At 37.1% G+C, this 13,669-nt stretch overlaps 2 protein-coding genes across 2 annotated transcripts; both read right to left on the bottom strand.

Annotated features, from left to right (window-relative positions):
• Nucleotides 1-8,510: 8,510 nt before the first annotated feature.
• LOC111986807 (protein disulfide-isomerase like 2-2) lies at nucleotides 8,511-12,956 on the bottom strand. Its single transcript, XM_065765989.1, has 5 exons — nucleotides 12,769-12,956; nucleotides 10,439-10,597; nucleotides 9,866-9,979; nucleotides 8,810-8,967; nucleotides 8,511-8,646 (listed from the first exon to the last, which is right to left on the bottom strand). Exons 1-5 carry the CDS (start codon nucleotides 12,892-12,894, stop codon nucleotides 8,526-8,528), a joined length of 678 nt encoding a protein of 225 aa, XP_065622061.1. The 5' UTR covers nucleotides 12,895-12,956; the 3' UTR covers nucleotides 8,511-8,525.
• On the bottom strand, nucleotides 10,940-12,275 carry LOC136064352 (protein disulfide isomerase-like 2-3). The gene is made up of 5 exons (XM_065765998.1): nucleotides 12,251-12,275; nucleotides 11,940-12,055; nucleotides 11,709-11,854; nucleotides 11,341-11,487; nucleotides 10,940-11,263 (listed from the first exon to the last, which is right to left on the bottom strand). The coding sequence occupies exons 1-5, from the start codon at nucleotides 12,273-12,275 to the stop codon at nucleotides 11,089-11,091; spliced, it is 609 nt and encodes a 202-aa protein (XP_065622070.1). The 3' UTR covers nucleotides 10,940-11,088.
• Nucleotides 12,957-13,669: the final 713 nt, after the last annotated feature.

Here is a 13,669-nt window from a genome sequence, read left to right as displayed (position 1 = left end):
TCAAACACACTACCATTAAACTCCATCCATCAAACACCCACACAAAATACCCACCACCATCAATACCCATCATCAAACACCCACCAGCATCAAACACCAACCATCAAACACCACTACCACAAATATCTACCATCAAACACCCACCACCACCAAATACCCACCATCAAACACCCACAAACACAACAATATGCACAAGATCAAATAGAGAGAAAAGGCCACACAGAGAGAGAGAGAGAGAGAGAGAGAGAGAGAGAGAGAGAGAGAGAAGAATTATTTTTTAATCTAACAACTGCTAAAGTAAAGTTGTATATTTAGTTGTATGTTTACAACCTTACTGTTCACAGTTGCCAAATTTTTTTAGAAATACCAACCCAGATGAAGCATCATTTTGGCATATGAGGATGTAAAATAGCAACTAGGGGGGTGTTTACACCCCCAATGCTAATGCTCTAAGGTTGCATATATGCAACCTTAATATTCACGAGATTGTAAAGAAAATATAATTTTTTAATCTTAAACACTTTCTCTCTTCCTCTTACTTCAGACCTTTTTTTTTTTTTTTTTTTCATCTCTTTCTCTCACGCTTCTCCTCTCTTCCTCTCATGGTGAAGCCTTTTTTTCTCTTAAGATCAGCTTTGGGTGGGTGGGCTTTAGATCGGTGTGGCGTCATGAGATTATGGGTGGTCCTAGGTTCGTGAGGCCATGGGTAGCCCTGGGGTCGTGGGTAGCTGTGGGTGGCTATGGGTTTTGCTTGCCATGGGTCATGGGTTTGATGCGTATGGGGTTCGCGGTGGATTTTATGTGTTTGGATTTGGGTTTTTGAGGGTATTTTGGATGATGAATTAGTGGCACCTGAGGCTTGAATAAGGTTGGGTTTTGGGGCTTTCTTGGTGGCTGGGTTTTAGTGGTTATGGGTTAATGTTAGTGCACATAACGGTGGTGGCTATAAATTTTGGTGGTTGTGGGTTGTTGTTGGTGGTGGGTATAAATTTCAAGAACGGTGGTAGATTGCACTCCCTACAGCTTTGGCTTTAATGGCAGATCCCATTGCTTCTTTAATAGAAACAACATTCATTGGACATATTGGTCAGTGCTTACTATTCATTTTCATTTTTATGAGTTGTAGCAAGCTTGTGCATAGTGTTTGCTGCAATGTTGACTTGTGTTTGAGTTACGGAATCTTATTAAAAGATGATGTTATGCATCAGAGAAGACTTGTATTCACGATGCCCTAAAGGGGAAAACAAATATATACAAAAACTTCTTACCTTCTATAAGTCAATTCCAAAAGTTGATCATAGTGAAGAATGTTGCTTTAGACTTAGGTTATTGAATTTCAAGAACGGTGTTGGGTATAAATTTTGGTGGCTATGGGTTACTGTTGATATCGTATTTTGTAAGCCCTCAATTTGTGTGTTAGACCACGGAAAATCTAATAATATCATTTTTTTTCTCCATGGGGTCGCGAGAACATCCAGAATGACATGACACAACCCGTTCGGACACCGGAGCACTTGAAGTACCTTTTTCAGCTAAAATGACCAAAATGCCCTTGGTTAGCCCTAGGTTTGATCGAAAGTCAAACAATGTCAAAACCCTCACAAAACAACATTTTTCATAGTTTTACATCAAACCTGAGCTTGTTGGAGAATTTTGACAATTTTGACCAAGGTTGACCCGAAGTCAATCTTGAGTGGGCCCAAAAATCCTAATTTTGATCCAGCTATTAGAACGGGTTGAAACCAACGCCATTGTGAAGATTATCAAATTTTAATTCCAATTATTGTTCATGGGTTAAAATCGGAGTTAGAACGGCCGAGATATCACAAAAACTAGGATGACGCACCGATTAATGCACCACAAACTTCAAAGAGCCATAACTTTTGATCTAACCGTTGAATTTTCAAGATCCATACCTTTTTAGAAACAGGAAGTCAAAATATTTCCAGGGGATTCAATATCAATCCAATTAGAGGCCTTTTGAGGCCCGCGGCCCTTGAAGGGCCGTCGCCTCGAAACACGTGCTAGGGCTATAAGTAGCCCCAGGCACCCTTCAAATTAGAAGAGGAACACATTTTCTAAATTTTTGCTCTTTGCCTAGCTTCCCTGCATGTTCTTCTTCTTCTAAACTCCAAAAAACATACACAAAACACCCAAAAAAAACATCAAGGCCTTTTGATTCTTCTCTCTTCACTAACAACACAGGGTATTATTCTTATACCCAATCTTCCTTTCCTTGGTTCTACACTTTGGATTTGGGGTTTAGAGGTATGGATGTAGCTTTTTTAGCTATCATCCACACCCCTAACCTTCTAAATCTTTTCTTAGCATTTATCTTACTCTTTTTGCTTGAATAACATGATTTATTTCTTTATTTAACATGTTTCTTGCTTTATTTGTGTTTCTAGCTTAAATCTCTTTGTTGATTATGTCTTATGCCGTGCTTCGTGCTTAGATCCATGTTCCCACATGTTCATATGTTTAGATCTACATGCTTAAGTATTTATACCATGTTTTTCTATGTTTTGTTCCTCTTTTTGCTCTACGTTGATGTTAGGGTTACATGCTCACATGCTTGATATCATGTCTATGGTTATGTCTTGCTTAGATCTACATGTTTGTATGCACGTTCTATGCTCCTATCCCTGTATCTGAGTCTTCACATGCTTGTATGCTTGGATTCATGTTTTACCATGTCTATGTGCTAAGCTTCTACACGTTTACATGTATGTTCCTATGCCTATATGTCTAGATCTATGTTTTCACATGCCTATGTGCTTGGATCTACGTTATGTACATGCTTTTTACTATATTCCATGTGCTTGTGCGCTCCATGCCACGTTTGTATGCCTAGACCTAGGCTATGTTTGTCATGCCATGTGTCATTGTAGCCCTTTTGTCACTTTATCTTTATTTCTTGTATTTTGGCCTAGTGGTGAGGACCCGATCTAGACCCTGTGGTCTTTTTCATCGTCCATACACCAAGGCCCACATAAAAGGGTTTGGATCAACCTATTTGCATGTCTACGTTTGCTTGCTCCTATGTTTTATGCTTGTGTTAACCGCTCTTGTTCTAGGTTTTACCATGCTTGACGCCCTTAGCAAGTGTGTGATTGTGTGGTTACATCCGATGCCCATGAGGCCCTGTTTGGATGCAACCACTTTGGATGCATCACCATGATGCCAATTGCTTCGTTCATACCTTTCCCCTTTTCCGCTCCGTTTTGTGCCACCCGTTGGCTTTATATGCATTTTTACACGCTTACTTACATGTCCATGCATGAGTCTTGCTTGCTAGTGTGTCGTCCACGCTTCAACACAATGAAGTTATAGACATTTGATCCAAACCTATATTTGTCCCTCATGGACACCACCTTTTGTTTGCCTTTTTTGCATGTTTGTCTTCTTTCTTGTTTGCTTGCTTGCCTATTTGCCTCCTTGCTTTCTTGTTTGTTTGTTTATCTTGTGGCTCATCATGTCTCCTGCCATATGCTATGCTTGCCATGCCTGTCATGCTTGTCTACTTTATGCCTCTTTCATATGCTCTTTGCATCTTTTCCTTCCATTGCTTGTCTATTGGTTTCTTGTCTTTTCCTTTGCATGTACACACATAGAATGAGGACGCATAGATTTAGGGCACGGTCTCCTAGCCGCAAGCAAAAAGGGCGCAAACACAAGCATGTAGATAAGTCAAGCGGCTATGTTCAGTAGGTTTAGGAGTTTAGCCTTTCCCTTTGGTTATGTACTCTTTTAAACCCCTTCCTTCTTCCTCCCTTTCTCTTTTAGATGGTTTGTATTAGGTATATCATGCCTTATACCATTTTTCCTTATCTCTAGAGTATGGTGACTCCTGTTTACTTTTCTGCACCTATATTTTGGGTCATACGTTAGGGATGTGGGCATTTACTTTCCTGCTCTGTGTGCTTGCATTGTGTATGATGTATGTATATATATACCTACTCGCCCCCACCTCGATCGGTGTGATTGTCATAGTTCGTGCTGCTTAAGGCAAGCAATGCCTAATTTTCGCCACGAGAGTAAGGTAACATGTTGCTAGATTTTCACAGTAGAAATTTGGTACTTTTCTCGAACGCCTTAGGAAAGCATAGATTGGGACCACACCCATTCAAAAGCCAAACCTCAAAGTCCCCCATGCATGCAAAGCCCTGAAAGACAAAGTCGAAATCATTTTTTTTTACTACCAATTTCTGAAAATTAAGATTTTATTAAAACAAAGGATTGTCCTTAAATAGACGTTGTGGGGTGCCTAACACCTTCCCCGCATGTAATCAAACTTTCGGACCTAAGAATCAAGATTTTTTTTGCCATCCACATTAGATTAGGAAAAATGCCCTTTTTCTTAACCTAGGATCAGTAATAAAATCAACTAGAAACAGGTGACCAATCATGCCTTAGAAAAAACCTAATGATTGGTTGCGACTCCACTCACCTTTGGCAACCCCTTAAAAATTGGCGCAAATTCCTACCATAAAACCAAAGGTAGACAAATAACCTCCTCCACCGAGAGAGAGAGAGAGCACCTGAAGCCCTGCGTGAACCATACCATCACATCGAGAGGGGCCCTTCAATGGGGCCCTGCCCACATGGGAGCTTTCGCCAAGGCGAGTGGTCGAACAAGGGCCCGTGATGACAGCGGCGGTTTTTTCGCCCAATTCTGATCAAGGTCGAGCGTTAACAATTGCTGTTGTGAGTTGCTGTTGTTGTTGGTGGTTGCAAGTGATGGGTATTTGGTTGTGATTTGTACTATAGGTTTGGATTTGGCTGAGTTTGGATTTTGGATTTCAATTTGGTGTTACAATGGTGGGTTTGGGGGTTCAGTTTGGTGTCTTAATGGAGTTTCAGAGGTGATGGTGGTGGTGGTGGTGGTGGTGTTGTTTGGTGTTTCTGGGTGGCTAGTTCGGTGGTGCTGCTATTTTGGTGTGAGTATGGATGTTGATGATAGCTACAGAGATGAAGTGATGGGAGAGAAATAAAATAATATTTTTATATTATTTGTTTTGTAGTTTATATTATTTTATTAGGTTGTATGTAAAAATAAGAACTGAGATGTAGGGTGAGTTGTGAAATGAGTTGGTAAAATATATAAACTGGTGTTTGAGAATGTAAAATATACACTATTTTACATCCTTGGATGCCAATGCTCTAATCAATTATACACGTATGTTTACAACTATTTTACTTGACAGATCATAATTAGCTATTTGATATTTTATATATGGACTCACAACTCATAGTCATTAACATTAAATCATTCTGAAATTGGTTAGGATCCTAGCGTTTATCCTCTTCAACGTTGCACAAAATCAGGGGTGGACCCACATTCAAAGTTGGGTGGGCCATGGCTCCCCCAACCCCCCCCCCCCCCCCTATTTTTAGGGGAAATGTGGTTTTCCCCAAAAAAAAAAAAAAAAAAAAAAACTTTGCCTACCTATGGTTTAAAATTGACACTTTACTCACCTGAGATTAACTCCATTTGTTTCCTGTTACCCAGCTTTGTTAAAAACAATGATAAATTTTTATTTTTCCAACCATTTTATGTCTATCTCCTCTCAAAACATAAAAAACTAAAAAGTCAAGAGAAAAGTAGATCTGTAAGCTAGGTTTTGTAAAAATTAAAACCTAACTTTTAGATCTTCTATTTTAACGCATTAAAAAAAATGTTGGGTTTTTATATTGTTTTGTCCATAAAGTTGGAAACCTCCAAATCCCTGGTTAAGAAATCTGAACACAATTGACACAATTTGTAGGTGCAAATAAAATCTTTTCATATATGATAACAACACGTAGTTAATACTAGGGGCATTGGTTGCTCCCTGGTATGTTATGTTCCTTGTTCAGGGGACTTTTGATGAAGTTATGGATTTTTCCCATGGGAAGCAGCTTTGGGAGCTTTGCAAAGAAAAGTACGAACCCTTGTGGTTAAGTGGAGGTGAACATTACAATCTTGAGCTTTACCCAGAATTCATTAAATACCTAAAGAAATATGTACAGACCATTAGCAAATCAAAAGAAACCACAAATGGTTCTAAAAAACCTACAGTAGAATTTGATTAGGTAAACCATCCGAAATTGGAATTGTAGATACATTTGAATTAAGTTCAAATGTTCTAGAAGTTTCTAGAAGCAGTTTAGATAGCTGACTTGAGAAGTCCAGAAAATCAAACAAGCCTGAAAAGTCTCGTATGAGCACTGATCATGTTGACAGGTTTAGACGAAGAAAGGGCTTAGTCTGGTGATTAATTTACACAGCATTTCAATAAGTTATTTACTAATATCTGCTTAAGAAGTAAAATCTATTCACCCTAGCTTATGATGATGTGTCAGTTACAAAACTTAGCTTTTAGATCTTTTTTTTCTTGATTTTTTAGTTTTTTATGTTTTAAGAGGAGAGAGACATAAAAGGGTAACAAAAATACAAATTTACTCATATTTTTAAAAGAGGAAGGTAATGGGAGACAAACGGAGCTAACTCCAGGTGGGTAAAGTGCCAATTTTAAAACCACAGGTAGGCAAAGTGTTTTTTGGGAAAACCACAAGTGGGTAAAGTGTAATATGTTTTATTAGTGTGAATACAACAAAAAATGAAGTCGCCACCTAGTTTTTGCAATAGCCTAGGAATCATATATATAACGTCCTTTTGAGGAAGGACCTTTTGATTTTACTACCAAAGATATGGGTTTGGAGTTAAGGTACGGTCTTGGGAAGGTGTTAGGCACCCAAAACTGCCTAACCCTAGGGTTGGCTTCCTATCATTGTGTCTTATGTCTTAGCCTTAATAAAGGCATATTCAACATTGTATCTAACTCATACACACACTAAGCATACATCTAACAATCAACATGGCATCAAACATCCCTAACCATATATCTATCATGCTTGCAAACAAAACCTACCACACATCTAATCACGGCACAACATATCATCATAGACCATAGCATTCATCTAATCATGGTATCAAAGCATCAACATAAACCCTAGCATCGTACATCTAAACATGCTTCATCATATTATATCATAGCATACCCTTACATACATGTCATCACATCATCCGAGCATTAATCTAGCATGGCATCATATCATACTCAAGGCAACAACATGTAACAGTAAATCAAAGCAAGGATATAGCAAGCATATCATGTTATCATCCAAAGGCATCAAGATCATAAACATAACCTTAAACCTAATCAAGATCATGTCACAAATGCATGTACATTATAGATGCATGACTTACCTTAACTAACCTTGTAGCAACTCAACACCTATGGTATTATGCACAAGCATGTGAATGAATGTTCATATCATTGAAACAAGGAAAACACAAAATGAACCCTAATTCTAACATGTGATAGCAAACAAGCAAACAAACATGTGAAACAGAGACTTTGGAAGCATAAAAGCATGGAAAAGGAAGCTAAACAAAGCAGGCATGTGAAAGCAGAAGCCAAACAAATGAAACAAAAATTAGGGTTTCTAGGCAGCGGCTTGTACACGCAAGAACAAGCCTACGTGCGCATAATCAAGCATGCGTGCATAGGCAAGATTATGCGTACGCAAGCTCTTGCCCAGAAAGCCCTAAAAACATAACCAAGTCGGATTTCGCTGGGTTTGTTGTTGTTGTTGGAGTGTTGTTACGTTTGGATTCTTTGGATTTCCTCGAGTTTGCTGAGAAATCGAGGTGTACAAACTCGATTTGTATAGTTGCTCACAAGGAAATCGAGTTCAGTGAACTCAATTTAGCACTACAAAATTAAGTCTATTGCACTCAAGATTTTATTATGCTAAATAATTTTGAAAACGTGCTAACTAACAAAATTGTTTGCAAATTGGTGTTATTTTGAAAGAAAAAAAAATCCCACAAATTGTGTTTGAAGAACTTGCATGTAATATTATAAGATCTAATTCTTACAACACGGAACATGCATGTTTCATTCAGTTCAAAAAATTGTAAAATACGTTTGAAGAATATGGGATTAAAAAAACAAAAAAAAAAAAAAAAAAAGCTTTATAAGATATTATAGAAATCAAAACACTAAAATAATGAATTAACTGTGCATAAACAATGTGTTTCACTCACATAAAAAAAACACTAAATAGAACCATAAACTAAGATAAGTGGAGAAGAAACCATTGTGATTTGCTGCAGTCCATAAGAATTAAACATCAGAACTACAATTACAAATGATGTAGACGAGATATTTACTTTGAAAGGCATATTATATTAACCAATTAGGTGGAAGAGTAGACCTTTGTGGCAGAATATCTACACTACTAGTAACAAACTTTACCTTTCAACTTAAAACTAATGGTCCGTTTGGATTGAGGAATAAAGAGGGAGAGTAGAGTAAAATTGGTCTAAAATTAGCTAATTTTCAGCCAACTCTACTCTACTCCCCTCCACTCTTCCTCTCTCCCCCTCAATCCAAACAAGCCCTAAGACTATGAAGAACATCTCCACACCTTGAGGAATATGTTAATAAATGAATTTAAAAACTGTGCATTATTTCTCATTCCAGACCAATGTTTACCTTTTCTGCATCACAGTCAACATGACCCAGCTTCACCTTCCCCTTTAAGTTACCAGCAGCCTTCTTCCACTCAGGAGCCAATTTTTTACAATGTCCACACCTTTTAAAGAAGAAAATTGGACAAGAATCATCACAAAAAACTACAAATATGAAAGTAACTTAGGTATGGCCAGGCCCACTATATTACATTTAATTTATGCTGACAATGTGCTAGACCATAAATCTAAATTGACTCAAAAAGATATTCCGACAAAACCACTTACCATGGTGCAAAGAACTCCACAATCCAAAGTTCTTTACTTTTAAGCACCAGTTCATCAAAATTGCTGGAATTCAGTTCTACTGAAGCACTAGGTTCAGATTTTCCATTTGATCCTCCAGTTGCTTTTCCATCTAATCGTTCCTTTAGAAGTGCCTTTACCTGTAAAAGACCACACACTTAGTGTCCGTTTGGCATGATTAATTTTGCCAGCTTATTTTATTATTTAGCTTATTTTTGCTACTATTCATGGCTCCACTGCACTTTTTGGTACTATTCATAGGTTTTACTGTACTATTTGAGCTAACTTTTACCTTTATAGTACTTTCAGCAAAATAAGCGAATCTTAAACAAACCATTAGAATATAACACATAATGCAAGTTGCAGAAACTCTTAAGTACAAGCTCAAGTGAGAGATGATCCTCAATATCTCATAAACAAGTGAATAACTAAATATATATACAATTAAAAAATACACACACACACACACACACAAAAGATATCTCCACTCAGTACTGAGACATTTCATTTTGAACAACCAAATACCCATACCTTCAAACGTAAAACTGAAGTGTGAGTATTTTGTCAGCAGGTTCCTCAACAACACCCCCCCCCCCTCTCTCTCTTCTCTTATGATAAAAGAAAAAAGAACGGTGAATGAAGTACTTCTTTTGGGGAGATAACAGCTAAAGTAGTCTATCTTGTAAAGTACCAGCTTGACCCTCTAGAAGAAGACATCAGGCCCAAATCAGCAAAATTAAAGGGCACATCTAATGTGAGATGTAACATTTTGTGGTCACTAAACATTGTTTGCAACTTCATAAATGTGCTAAACATTGTCTTCTTTAGACTCAAAACAAGCCATGCCATACTATATTTCAGTCCAGTTTCCAATTCTAGTACACACATAGCCAAATTTAACCCTTTTCATCATTTACTAATAACATTAAATTGCTACACTTTTATCCAAAGGATTTTACATGAAAGGAGGAAGGAAATTAAGAAAGTCTATAAATTCTCTTAATAAATTTAAAGAAAGGGCTGAAAATCACAACAAACCTGTTTAAGTGCAAATTCTGCAATGGGTTTGACATCTCTAGCTCCTTGATAATCTACTGGAGGCTTCCCAGGTGCAAACACCTTTATGGTAGGAAATCCTTTGATCCCATATTCCTACAAAGCAATCACATGCATACCCAAACAGACTCTGGTTAATTTTGAGTGAGCGATAGAATGCTATAGGTCACAATTACTTCAGATCAAGCACTAATATCTTTGTGAAAAAAACATGTGACCCTTCTCATCTTTAAATTTTGATGAAACATGAACACAGATTCCTTCTTTATATCAGTAAATATTTCACTACCAATTTTATTTATTTATTTATAATTTGACAGTTGGGAAAGGGGGGATTTGAACACTAGATGTCTCCTTTGAAAACACCAAGAGGTGTCAACCAGTTGAGTTACAAGGCTTTTGGCAATATTTCACTGCCATTTTTATCACTTTTCCAGTTAAGTAATTTGCATCAATTAAAATACCAGCAGTCAGCAAACTATATCTGCAAATCTATTATTAACTCTAATTATGTGTTATTCGGAACAGATTACTGTCATGAAAAGAATTCCAAACCTGAGCTAGGGACTGGTGTGCATCGGCATCAAGCGCTGCCACAGTGGCAACACCTTTCAAGACAGTAGCTGCCTTCTCCCATGTAGGTGTTAGAGCCTTACAGTGACCACACCATGGTGCAAAGAACTCGACCAGTACCACTCCATTAGAGTTCAGAACCTGTCATGTTCCCAAGACATTGCTTAGAAAATCATAATTGGATGTGATTTAAACTCTTTTTAGTCTTCCAGAGCTTGCTTAATGCATCGAGGTGTTTTTCAAAATTCAAATGGAAGCACCCCAAAAAAGAAAAATCATTATGTTTTATACCATTCANAGCTTTATAAGATATTATAGAAATCAACTTATTAATCAATTTAATATTTTTAGTTTTTTTTTTTTTTTCTCCATGACATGATGCTCCTCAATAATAAACCTTTAGATGGTGATCGTACTTCAAACCTCTGGACTACCAAAAAGAAGGCAAGGGAAGAATTGGAGAACATTCCTCATAAGAAGTCATTAGGAAGTAGAGCACGTTCACTATGGGAAATAAGTCATTTAATAGTAACTATAAAATGTCTCATGGCACAAAAACATTGTTTTTTGCATCAAAATCGTTCTTAGACTGAAATCTCATTCTCGTTTTCTAATATTCTGCTTCAAGGTGATCATAACTCATCCTTGCTTGCAGCATCTTCCCCCATGAGTTCTTCGAGGGAGAATTCATCCTCTTCAATGATCTCCCCATCTTTACCATCCCATGGCTCTGTCTTCACAATCTCAGGAGTGCCGTCCAGAGGCAAATTGCCCTTTCCTCCAAGCCCAGCTTCCCTCACAAATTCTCTGCAAAACCAAACACTATATTCATCCTCCTGTCCTTATCTATATTAGTGTTTGAGGTAAAGCACAACAGAACTTACATAATATGGTCAAGCTCAAATGCGCTCTTAAGTGGCGCAAATGCACCTTTCTTCACATTCAATGCTACCAAGGCAGGATACCCATACCCACCAACACCTACACGCTTCTCAAGATCCGGCTGCTTACCAGCTGCCGCCCAGACATAGCTGTAAGATACAGAAAAATTTAATTTCAGTATGATATCTTCAACCATTAAGCCAAAGAAGTTTCTCAGAATAATTTGAATTCAATGAAGTAGTTGATGCATAAATAAAATTGGATTGCCAGCAAAAAAATCGTAAGAACCTAACTCAGAGAGGAATAGAATAAAAAATGACATTTGGGGTAAAAGAAAGAGTAAATCAGAATGGTAAGAACTCCAAGATACCTGTATGAATTCCTTTTGAACTTCTCTGCAACTGATAATAACTGCTGGATGTACTTGTTCCTCCCTTCTGCCTTGGAATCCAGAATGTCAGGGAGGAAAGATACAAAACAGATGGCGACTGACCCACATTTCTCTTCCATGGCATCCTATATGAAGAACTTGAATAAAATTAATGCACTCCCCTTGATTATGGTTCCATAAGAAGTTTTGGAAGTAAAGCAAGGGGCTTACCGGGCCTGTCAGCTCAGTCACTTCAGGAGGTGCAATATTTGTTTCCAGCTGCTCTAAAGCAAATGATTCAATTGCTGAGGCACTTCTTGCACCCTCATGTGAAAAAGTAATATTGACTTCATATGTTTAGATTGTCAAAAAGATGACAGTGAGAAAACTATTTAAAAAAACTTATAGAGACCCACCACCACAAACAACAAAGCCTTAGGAAATGGATCAGATTAGTCAAAGTCGGCCACATGTATTCAGGAAACGCCCCAAAGAGAAGAATTTATATAGTAAACAACATGGAAGACATAAATGAACATTACATGATCCATTTCCAGACAAACCCATTTAAAAAGTTTAACATATTATACAATTAAGGGTACACATGACCCCTCACATGGAGATGGAATCCACAAACTACCAAATCATATTTTTCCTTAAAAGAAATTGTTTATCCATTAGACTCCCAACACTAATCACTATTTCCAAACCCAGCTATAGTAAACCAAAATCTCATCACCCAAAAAGTAATTCTTTTAGACCAAAAAAAAAAAAAAGTGAAACAACAATGAAAACAACAACAACAACAATATCTGCACTATGACACTGTAAAATCAGATCGAAAATTCTGACAAGCAGATACGAATTAAGAATTACTTCGATATATTCCAACATATATATATATATATATATATATTTCCCGAGCTAAGATTTTCGGAAAGTGATCTTTCAGCAGAAACGATGCCGATTTCACATGTTCGCGAAATGTGAAGAAATTTTACAAAGGAAAATAGTATTTAAAATTTAAAAAAGAAAAAAAGAAAAAAGAAAAAGGAAAAACCTTGGACTTGAAGTTAGAGGGGTTTAACTGAAGAACTGGAGAAGAGGGTCCGTACAGTGCTTCACAGAGATTGAATGCGATGAAAATAAACACACATACGACCACGGCTCTGCTATTCTTTCTCATTCTCGTTCGCTATCTCTCTCTCTCTCTGCGCTTTGAATCAATGAATTACACACACTAATAAGGGACTCCAAATCGAAGAGGGGAGAGAAGACGGAAACCTCACTCTGGTTTTTCTGCTGGGTCAAGCTACGTGTGTTCACCAATCAGCGACTTACACCTCAGCTCCTCATTAAAATGTCATATTTTAGATGCAGTGATTGGGTGAGACCTGTCAAAATCCTTATGCCATGCCACGTCTTCAAGAGAGTACCTTATTTATTTTTTGCTAATCGGTAATTAATTTATCAGTATTTGTAAGTAGGAAAGGAGTGCATACATCGTGGTTTTAAAAACCGAACTGAAACAAAAATTGATTTTGCCTTTGGTTTTTAGTTTAACTCGGTTTTTGACCAATTTAGGATTTTTTTTTCGAATTGAACTGGTGCTCAGTTCTCAGTTGAATTGGTTAGACCGACTAGTCCAGTCCAGACTAATTTTTAAAACCATGACATATATGCTAAATCTATAATATTTTCACAACAAATCATAAGTAAAAGTTGTTATTAGTTCTAATTTAAATCCAAAATTAAAAACACATTTTTGCCTATTAGTAACAATTTGTCACTTAAAATTTGTTGAAAAAAAATATTATGAACATAGTATTTTTCAAAGTCAAAACCTTTTATCAAAGTTGGACATCATTTCGAGTTGATTACTAAAACAAAATATTTAGGTACTGGTCGATAACATTATATGTATATATATATATACATGGTTGTTAAAATCCTGATCTGGA

The sequence above is a fragment of the Quercus suber genome, unplaced genomic scaffold (assembly GCF_002906115.3).
Source record: "Quercus suber isolate HL8 unplaced genomic scaffold, Cork oak 2.0 scaffold_671, whole genome shotgun sequence".
Classification (NCBI taxonomy): domain Eukaryota; kingdom Viridiplantae; phylum Streptophyta; class Magnoliopsida; order Fagales; family Fagaceae; genus Quercus; species Quercus suber.
The sequence above is the reverse complement of the archived record's forward strand: the minus strand, read 5'-3'. Positions and strand labels throughout refer to the sequence as shown.